Raw genomic sequence first — 10,650 nt, forward strand, 5'->3', positions numbered from 1 at the left:
ATACGGTTTAAAAGAGCACTTCATAGCTGCATAAGAGTAACTCAGATTAACCAAGTAACCTAAAGTGTCCAGCTATCATATAAGGACCCCGTCCTACTTTGGGCTCCGCCTCCACATAACTTCATACGCGCGCGGGTTATTGAATTTACGCGCGAGGAATTTAATTCCGCCAGTGAAATGCAATTATTTGCTCAGATTATTATTATTATTATTATTATTATTATTTGCTCGTGCATTTGTTGTAACATAAATGTCATTCCATATTTGTCTCTTCTGGTTTCTCACCCATCTAAGGGGCTCATCATCTCTGCCAAGTTCTAGTTAAAAGAAGAACAACTTAATTTGAATGCTTAATAGGACTGTATGTTACAATCCTTAGAGTAATTAGCACAATCCTTGAGTGGGTTGGAAGCGGGGGAAGCACTCGAACTAATTCGAAGTTCCGACGCATCATGTTTCATTTCATCATTTCCTTGTTCTAACGCTTTTGGCGGCACGTTTTCCCACAACCATCTTCTTCACCGCGTTTTCATTCATCCATCCAGGGATACCCAGAAGAAGACGTTGTTCGACTCGCAGGTCAGCTCCGACTCGAGTGCTTTGTTTTTATTAGCTTGCTTCAACACAGCGTTTGGCTTTTGGATGTTAATTGTCGGTTTGGTTTATATCGCATAAAGAATCGGAACACGTGTACTTGTTACTACTTAATGTATCGGTTACTCGTCTTTTAACTTGCTGGGTAAATTTAAATTCATCAAAACAATTAAAGTTGGGGTTAATTAAACTCAAACGCAGCTTCCGTCGCTAGAATAACGAGACACATATATTTATTCAAAGTTAATATCACTTTAATGATCCATCCTCTAAAGTTTCTTTAGTCAGGCAGTTGTTACAGATATTTAAAAAAAACAGCAATATGCTTTAATCCGTTGAACATGTATTATGTTCCTTTCAGTAGATTAAGAAATAAAGTAGAATAATGTGATAAGACAACATGTGGAGATGTGACGTTAAACCATATTAATGACGCAAGTCGATGTCTCACAGCCAGTCTCGGATGGACAAACCCTGCGGCATGGGGTGGCATGTGCCACACTACAATGATGTCTTGCCACCCTAGTTTTGCATATGACAGTGTTGTTTATTAAAATAAGATAGCATTAACACCTTTAACTACAGTTAACACGAAATATAAATTCTCAAACTGAACATATTGCATAGCGTTACCCCCCACCCCTCCATCATTAACACGTGGTTCAGCCCCAATAGTGCGGACAGATGTTGTGCCAAAAAGTGTTGCCTGCCAAAAACTGATTTCCAATGTTTCCGTGTGTTTTTTATGTGTAATATCTTTACGTATGTTGGTAAATAGACTTCAGTGAACAAGGTTTACAACAGGGTTATATATAAAATTTATAAATTACCTGTTTGTCAAGTATCCTTATAACTCTGTGTTATTGTACTTACATTATAACCAATCCGGTCCTTTTTGTCCACTTGATTGTTACAGGGATGTTGTTTGTGGCCCATGATTACTTGATGTCATTCACGAGGGTCAATTTTGACACATGTTTTACATATTATAGACCAACAACTTATTTATAGCATTTTAAATATGAGCAATCCGTTTTTGTCAAATACGGGAAATCAGTTTTTGGCAGGAGATCACTTTTATCCCTGTGGTGTTCTCCTCTGTCTTGTGGCAGACAAACAAATTTTTACAGTCACAAATAATTTGTGGGGCAACTTATTGTGACACCTGACTGTTCTCTCATTTGAGTTATACTAGTATTTTTAAATGGTTGTACAAAAGAAACAAGAACAAAAAAAAGTTTCTGTTCCTGCAGTCAACAGAGCATTTACTCAGTCAGTACATGTGATGGAAACACATAATTTTAATCATTATTAAGGGTCTTCTATTGACATCCGCAGAGACGTGACAAACTATCAGGATGTCGAATGAAAAGAGTGCACCTGTTGACCGGTGAGTCTGATTCCTAGAGATATACACACATCTAAAAGAATCCTCCTTTACATTGGAGGATTCTTTTACACTGGTTGGCGCTTCTTCTCACTTGTATTTTGTTTTCACAGCGGACAGGCTGTGGCCCTGATTATCTTTGTGCTCGGTCTAGGAACTCTGCTGCCCTGGAATTTTTTCATCACAGCATCTAAGGTTTCATGTTCACGTCATTTTCCACATTTTTAGCAGCAGATTCTTTACTCTAAATTGAGACCATCTTGACTATCGTCTATCCCTGTATCACATGTTAGCACTGTTAACTTTGAAAATGGATTGTGTAGGTAGGCAGGTCAGTTTGTTTCAATGTATACATTTTAATTAAATGATTTTATTATTAAAATAATGAAATAATGATGATTTTACTTAAAAACTGCTTGTATTTTATTCTTATTTAGGATTTTCATGATACACTACTGAGAAGAAAATAAGTTAAAAAAAACATGTCTGCAATTTTGCACAGGGATTCAAATCATTCTTGTTCTTTCTGTGTTTATTCTGTTACTTGAATCTTATAGCATGTACAGTATGTCCTTTTATAGTAAATTGCTTTTTTTAATCTTCCTCTTTAAGTATTTCAATGAACGTCTCAACTCAACTGGCACATCAGGAACTTCTCCCAAAGACTATAGCTATGACAGCTGGATGGCTTTGCTTTCCCAACTGCCACAGCTGCTGTTTACCCTTCTCAACTCTTTCCTGTATCAGCGGTGAGTGTTAAGAGCACTAAAACTGCTTGAATGGCTCTTCTAGATTAAGTTTGAGTCACAAGAACAAGACCTTTAAAGTTTTTAAATCTCTGACACTTTGGCTTCAGGTATCCTCTGATACCAAAGTGAAATAAATAAGCTGTAGTTATTACTTTGAAGAAGAGGCCATGTATCACTCTTTATGTGTAAGACAACATCATAACCATAATACAAAGATGCAATCTAATTTCCTAACTTTGTAAAAGGATAAAGATAAGAAATAAATAGATCCAGAAACATAAATTTACTGAAATGTTATGAGTGACCCTAGTTTCTCATGCAATGGCAACATAACATGTTCATTTTAATAAATGCTTTCCAGCAAGTATTACACTGACTGTAACTACAGTGAAATCCAAGACACAGTGAGGGAAAGCATTTTGGTCATCAGCTTTTCAGATTTTTCATTGCACTTTTTCATAGTGGACTATTACAAACACAGAATAGATGCTGCCGCAAATTCTTCCAGACTTGACCCTTGACCCTCCCTCCATGATGTTAGCGTTCCAGGTGCGCTGTTGCAGATGGGTGGGACAGTAACAACAAAGAATTTACATTCATTGAGTTTTTGAATTAGAGTTAATTATATGATTAATGTATTTATTTGTATTTGTTTTGCTTTAAGCAGTAGCAGTAGTAGTAATGTTAATGTTTTTTTCTTTAAACTGACTGAATGAACGAGCACATCTGCTCCAAATCTCTGTAATGTTGTTAGGAATTACTGCAATAGTCTGTAAGCATAGCTGGCTGGTACTGACAGAAATATGATGTCAATGTTAATAAAAGTTGAACCAAGCTGTCCTTAGTGGACAGGACAGGACCAGGTTTACCTGAAAACTAAAGAGTCTGATTATCTCCTCTGTTATCTGATGGTAATGAAGACATGTCTCTGTGCAGCGTGAGGGAGCGTGTTCGTGTGCCCTTCAGCCTGGTCGGCATCTTCCTCCTTTTCTCTCTCACTGCTGCTTTGGTCAAGGTCCCCATGGAGCCGGACAACTTCTTTTCCATTACTATGGCAACCATCTGGTTCATCAACAGTAGGTTCACTCAAACGATCCCATGACTGCAGTAACATTTTTACAGCTACAGATGAACTATGTAGCAGCTGTAAAATGTTTGTATCAGATCCCTAAATGTTACATTTGGCACTGGCAAATCACAACGTAGTTCAAACATTAAATTGTAAATACTTTTCAGGCTTATTGTCTTTATCAAAAATATGCCAAGAATTATAGTCTAAGTATATATATGTGTATATATATATGTGTATGTATATATATGTAGACTATAATTATAGTCTAACTAATCATGTACCTTGTGTGAGTGCAGTGTGCGGAGCAGTGCTGCAGGGCAGTCTCTTCGGTATGGTGGGCCTCTTACCCCCTCGTTACAGCACTCTGTTCATGAGTGGTCAGGGCCTCGCTGGGATCTTTGCCGCCTTAGCCATGCTCTTCTCTATTTTAGGTAAGCATTGATCCTCCTCACAGGCAAAATGTATTTATTTTTTTATTTCATCGTTAGTAATTTAAATATACCAGTATCACACTGTAAAAAATGTAAAATTACTGGAGTTTGGAGGTGTAAATGAAGCTGTTTGCCTGCAGGTAAATCAGATCAAAGCTCGGCTGCACTGGGATACTTCATAACACCCTGTGTGGCTACTCTGGGGACTCTGGTATGCTACCTGCTGCTGCCACGCCTGGTATGGAGACGCCACATAAAATCACTATCACAAAAGGACATGAAAATGACTGTTTTGAACTGAACTGAAAAATCTGTGTCATATATTAACTAAAAAAATGAATTGAATCATGTCAGTGGAAGAAAAGCCACATTACAGTCTTCTGAAAATGTTGACTCCTCTGCAGAAGTTTGCTGATTTCTATCTGAACAGACATCAGCCTGATAAAGTGGAGGAGGTCTTCCTTGAGAGCACAGGTTGGTTCTCATTAAGTATAATGAATAAAAATATGATTTCTTTCAGCGTTATGTTAGATAGCTGACATGTTAGCCGAGCTACGTTCAGTGTTAATGAGGCTTACAACTGATTCTTTTGATTTTTCCTTTCAAAGAAAAAAATAAAAAGGACCTGGAGGCAAACGGGAAGCTCAGTAAGCAAGAGGAGAATCAGGAACATTCCTCAGTCCTGGCTGTCTTTAAGAAGGTGAACGTTAGCTTTGGTGTCCATTTTTTAAACTTCTTCTGCTAGCATTGACTAAACCCCTCAAACCTCCTCTGTTGATCACAGTAACATGTTTTAAACTGTTTAGACTTTTGCCTACATAGAGACATACTGGTCCGCGGCTCCAAATCTAACAACCCAAAATTGTTATGATGGCGCAGTCTAATGTAATAGTGGAAGCTGGCTCTGAGAGGTTGTACAAAGTCTTCTATCAAAGAGCTGATACACTTTTGCTAACCTCAGATGAAAAATGTTCCTCGTGTAGTCCTGGAGCTTATCTTCACACGCGTTCCCAAATGCCTCCTTACTGGAATCACTGACTAACACCTTCCTGTGTTTCTCAGATCTGGCTGATGGCTCTGTGCGTGACGTGTGTCTTTGCTGTTACCCTGTCGGTGTTTCCTGTCATCACAGTGCGAGTAAGGACTGTCTACGACAATGCTGAATGGGGTAAGACATCATTACAGCATTACTGCAGACTACAGAAGCATCTGGTTGACCATATGACTCCAGAGCAGGTTATGTGTTCAGCACAAGTTTGTGTAATGGTCTAACCAAGTTAAAGAGAAAGAGAAACCCTCAGGCCATTGAAAACTTTCTGCAAAAATTCCTCGCTCACCGATGAATTCTTCCTTATAGTCCACCCTCTGCTTCCTCTTCCTAACAGACAATGTGTTCACCTGTGTCTGCTGTTTCATTGTTTTCAATGTCATGGACTTGGCCGGTCGCACAACCCCATACATCGTCCAGTGGGTGAGTCTGCAGCCTGCTTTCTTCAAACATTTTTGTTTCTAAGATAGAAATCAACAAACCAATCGAATATTGTTTCGTGAGGACTGGAGGTGTTTTTTTCCACTTCAAAGGATTCCTGTGGAAAACGGCCTTTACTGAAGGATTTCAATAAATACCATTTTGATTATGAAAACAATAAAAAGAAATGTTGTTTTAGTATTGGAATTTTTACAGTGTCCATAGTCTAAATATATTACTTAAATAGTTTGATAGCATCGTTATTAGTTATTAGTTATTTACAGTTACATGTGTCCACATTATAGACAATATAAGCACGGTTATTTTGTTGCATGGTTATTGTGATGTGAAACAATAACAGATGAAATCCACAAACTTTATAGTTTAAAGTCCAGACTTTTGACACAAGTTGAAACTGAGACTCAGTGAGGCTGCGTCTTGCTGCTAGATCATCTTAAATCATGTGATTTGGAAATGCAGGCGTGTCTACTGACTCCAGAGGACTGATAGCTGAAATCCACACAGCACTCATTGAGTCATTATGTTACACGTAATCTGACTTTGAAGTTGCGATGTTACAGATAACTTCAGCGACTGATTTCTGTATGTTTTTGTGCAGCCGTCGAAGGAGAGTCGTTGGTTTCCTGCCGTCGTGTTTTCTCGCCTGGTCTTCATCCCTCTGGTCATGTTATGTAATGTCCAGGACTCTAAACTAACCGCCGTCTTCCGCCACGACTGTGCCTTTGTCGTCATCATGGCTCTGTTCGCCTTCTCGAATGGATACCTGGCAAGCCTCTGCATGGCCTACGCTCCACAGTGAGTCCTCAACAGACCCCAATTTAAAAAAAATCCCTCTATAGGATATAAACTGCTCTTTAATGATGTGACTTAGTTTGTGTGCTAACACGTGAAAACTTCCACAACTTGATTACAATGAGGCAGATGTGATGGAGCTTGAAGCACAAGATAAATCAATACTTTACTGATCCCACGAGGAACGTGATTGTGTTACAGCAGCAGCATAAGGTCAAAGTGCCACAGGTGCATAGTGAGGGACTTTTACTGTGTGAGAGTGAGAAGAAAATCTCTCTATAAAACAGTAATCTAAAATAAAAAATAAGAATGAGAAAATTTCCATTGGAGTTTTATTTGATTTGTTTGAATATTTAAATTAAATTAAGCGTTTGTACCTGAAAGTAGGTGAAAACTGAATCCTTGCTTCACTTTAACAAACTCAAGAATTACAGACAGAAGAAGCCAGTCACAGCTCCGAGTCCCCACATGTTGGGCACATGAGCTACACATAAAATGTAACATGGGATTTATTTCAGCCGAAATAAAGAAATAAATCTGCCAAAGGTGCAGACCGCCTACTTTATATGGCACCTTATATGTATGTTACCACTGACTGAGAACACTACACCCACTGACACATGCACACCATTCCTGTGTTTCTTGTGAAACATGTCATTCAAGTCACAGACTTCAGTGGAACAAAACAAAGACATTCAGCACAATTTTCTGGCTGAACAAAACCCAAGAAGAAGAAGAATGTCTTGTGGCACCTAGTGGCTGGATGGTGCAACTGCAAAATCTTTTGGTGTGAATTTTGAACAGGGTCAGGGAAAGTTCCCTCTAAGCTGCGCACGTGCGCACTGCTGACACGGTCTCTGCGCACAGAAAATCTGTGTTGTGCACAAAAAAGAAAAAAATTTAACCGGAATTGAAATTAAAATTAAAACTTTAACAATTCTGTTTTGCAGTGTTAGTAAGTGACTGGCTGCTCCCATATGGTAAATGGTAAATGGCCTGTATTTGTATAACGCTTTACTTAGTCCCTAAGTACCACCAAAGCGCTTTACACTACATTCAGTCATCCACCTATTCAGACACACATTCACATACTGGTGATGTCAAGCTACATTGTAGCCACAGCTGCCCTGCGGCGCACTGACAGAGTATGGGATTAGAACGATGCCACCTTATCCCATAGTCCAGCCAATAATGTGATTCACATTCGTATATACGCAGCTAATCAACGTTGTTGACAGGCTATGACAGCGTCCTTATGTGCTGACACCGGTGTTTTAGCTAGCAAAGCGGCGTGGCTGATGTGGAGTGAAGCCACGGTCATGACAACATGTACAATCTTTGGAGATGTGAGCAGGACAGACGGAACAATTGGTGGAAAAAGTGTGGACTTTATACCAGTTTTTAAATTGTGTTGATCGGCCACATAAAACCAGAGTTATGATAAAAAAATATCTGCAATGTTTGGTTTTCTTCCTGAATACTGTCGTTGTTTATATTTACTGCGGGAAGAAACGGTAAAAACGACGTTTTATAAGGAAAACACTCGAAAGCCTGTGAGCAAAGACAAAAAAAAAAACAAACCCTTTCCTATTGGTCGAAAAATGTACCGTGTCAACCAATGAAAAAATGATATGGCAACAGTTGTTTAGGAAGGGGGAAAGTTTTAGGGGTGACGGCGGTGTATTGCGACGTTTAGCGCAAATCTTGTGTAGTTAGTGTGTAGTTAGTGTGTAGTGTAGTCAGTAGTTTTATTGTGTGTGTCAGAACAACGAGGCGACTGCTGAATGTTACAGGTGTTACAGCAGTGATACATCTCCTGCTGTCAGGCCTGCAGGTATCAGGCTGTTGTTCTCCTTCATCTCATAGTGGACAGAAATTATTTTTTGGAGTGGCACAAATAATTTGTGTGGATTCAGATTTGATGCAGAACAGCTGATTGTTCTGTAGAAAGTTTGAAGTGTTTATTTAAAAAACGCCTTGGCTGCATTTTTAGGTAAACAGCTGCAAAAAAATTTGCTGTTTGCAAAACTCAGTTACTTTTTTGAAGAAGTAACTATATAATTAATTGCCCAACATTGGTCATTATATACTGTATTTTGCAGACAGAGTTACAGGACTCTCTCCCAGACCACAGACTCATAATACAAGTCACAGCTTTATAAAAAAGAAAGAAAGAAAGAAAGTTGTGTTTTCAAAGTTGGAGTTCAAGTTATTTTTACTTCCAATTGTGTTCGCATACTACACAGGTCATGAACAAGATTTTTTTTTTAATTTTCATTGTAAGTGGGGCTAAAGCACTTAATTAAAAGTAGTCTAACATAAATGTAAATGCTGTAATTTGATTACTTTATTAAACCATGTAACTTGGATGGATTCGATGCCTGCGTGACCACAGTGCACACGTCTGCTGTTGCTCACAGTGGTCCAAGTGTCCGCTCAGGGAGTTTGTGTGTTCAGGGATCCCTGAAACCCTCCACCAGCCCTACTGCAGAACAAAAAGCAAACTAGGATACATTTATAGGAAGTAAATAAGGTACTTTAACTAATAACTAAAAAATAACAAACTGCTGCACAATAATTGAGAGAAAACACATCCCAAATGACAAAAAACTTTCAACAATGAATACAACAAAAACAGACTAAACACAGGGGAAAAAAGGAGACCAACACTGAACTTTATCAGGCATTAACAAGAGAGGGAAGAGAAAGGCAACAGGGAGGAAACAGAAAGCCACATGAGGTTTTAAACCTTCAAAATAAAACAGGAAGTAAACCAAAGTAATACAGGCAACATGAAGACACAAGCACTTCACTTGTACTGATGGTTTGTGAAAAACTTTCATGTGTTTTTGTTGAAGAATAAATGAAAAAGATGAATCGACTTCTCTGTGTGTTGTGTTCACTGTACTGGATAGTGTTGTAACTGTGTGTTTTCGTCTCCTTCAGGTTGGTGCGGTGTAAGGATTGCGAGACAGCTGGCTCTTTGATGACCTTCTTCTTGGTCCTGGGTTTGGCTGTGGGAGCATCGTTCTCATTCCTACTAGGAAAACTGGTTTAAAGGTAGTAGGAAAACTGTATATCTGACATTTGATGACATATTGTTATGAAAAGTGTAAAAGCACTTGATGCTTATCCTGTTCTTAGTTATATGTTATATCTTATATGAGACACAACGACAACTCTATATAAAGTACTGAGCTGTCCATTTGTTGCACTGGCATTTTAAAGTAAGCCATGCAGGATTTCTAAATGAATGTTTTACTCTTTGTAATACAGAGTAAGTATTTCAGTCTCAGGTAGGTGCTGGCATTATTTTACGTGATTTGTGTCACATTGAATACTTCATTGGAAAGGGCAATTCATTTGAGAGACATTGATCAATGCAGCTAAAATAAATCATTTCTCTCTTGTTTTTTTTTAAAATATTAATTAATGGGACCTTTTATATCTTTTCTTTACACGACTGTATTTATCTCTCAGTTTTTCAGTGTTTTTTTAAAAATATTAATGTTTTTTACCTGAAGACAGTTTAAAAAAAAAACTTAAATTAAATGAACTATAAACTTTTTCACTGCTTATTTCTGTTTTTGTAATTTTTATACGTTGCAATAAATGTTTTTTTTTTTATGTATGTTCAAACTTTTAATAAAGGCTTGTTCAAAATGGTTTCCCATTCTTGTTTTATGTCACAGTTTTTACAAATTGATATATTTGCCTTTGTATCAAAATGTCAAAGTATCAGTGAGTCCAGTTTTTGTATATTTGCATGACCTGGCAGTTCAGTACATCCCATCCTGCCTTAGTGGTATTAGTCATAGTTGGGGCATTACTCTGTCAATTACTCTGATTACAGGCCTCATCCAACTTATGTGATCCAACCTGTCTAAATGGATGGATGGGTGGAATTTTTTAAATAGGGAAATTCTATAAAAAAACGTACTGGCGTAGGGAACCACGGTGGTGAGGTGGTTAGCACTGTTGCTTCACAGAAAACTCCACCCTCTGAAGTTTGGATGTTCTCCCTGTGAATACCCTGAATTCATTAAGTGGAACAAGATGGATGATGGGATGTATGTTAACTCTCAAACTCTACAGCCACAACCAATCAATCCCCAGCTCCTACAGTCCATGTGTAT

General features: G+C 38.2%; 1 protein-coding gene across 2 annotated transcripts; it reads left to right on the forward strand.

The window, feature by feature from the left end:
* The first annotated feature begins 338 nt into the window (after positions 1-338).
* On the forward strand, positions 339-10,179 carry LOC146667422 (equilibrative nucleoside transporter 2-like). Of its 2 annotated transcripts, none has more exons than XM_085409097.1 (13): positions 339-579; positions 1,911-1,984; positions 2,095-2,176; positions 2,594-2,730; positions 3,667-3,806; positions 4,099-4,233; positions 4,374-4,471; positions 4,638-4,707; positions 4,842-4,933; positions 5,296-5,401; positions 5,619-5,704; positions 6,321-6,517; positions 9,461-10,179. In XM_085409097.1, exons 2-13 carry the CDS (start codon positions 1,953-1,955, stop codon positions 9,570-9,572), a joined length of 1,287 nt encoding a protein of 428 aa, XP_085265223.1. In that variant the 5' UTR covers positions 339-579; positions 1,911-1,952; the 3' UTR covers positions 9,573-10,179. The 2 variants fall into 2 exon arrangements, with proteins under 2 accessions (XP_085265223.1, XP_085265222.1); XM_085409096.1 differs by having other exon boundaries at positions 343-579; positions 1,933-1,984.
* The last annotated feature ends 471 nt before the right edge of the window (positions 10,180-10,650 follow it).

Source organism: Rhamphochromis longiceps, linkage group LG6, assembly GCF_057381845.1.
Source record: "Rhamphochromis longiceps isolate RC_006_pf linkage group LG6, R_longiceps_female_GT1.1, whole genome shotgun sequence".
Taxonomy (NCBI): Eukaryota; Metazoa; Chordata; class Actinopteri; order Cichliformes; family Cichlidae; genus Rhamphochromis; species Rhamphochromis longiceps.

Coding starts and splice junctions, on each gene's coding strand:
- LOC146667422 (XM_085409097.1), top strand. CDS start 1,953: ATGTCGAATGAAAAGAGTGCACCTGTTGACCG. Junction 2,731..3,666: donor AACTCTTTCCTGTATCAGCG/GTGAGTGTTAAG, acceptor GTCTCTGTGCAG/CGTGAGGGAGCGTGTTCGTG. Junction 4,234..4,373: donor CATGCTCTTCTCTATTTTAG/GTAAGCATTGAT, acceptor GTTTGCCTGCAG/GTAAATCAGATCAAAGCTCG.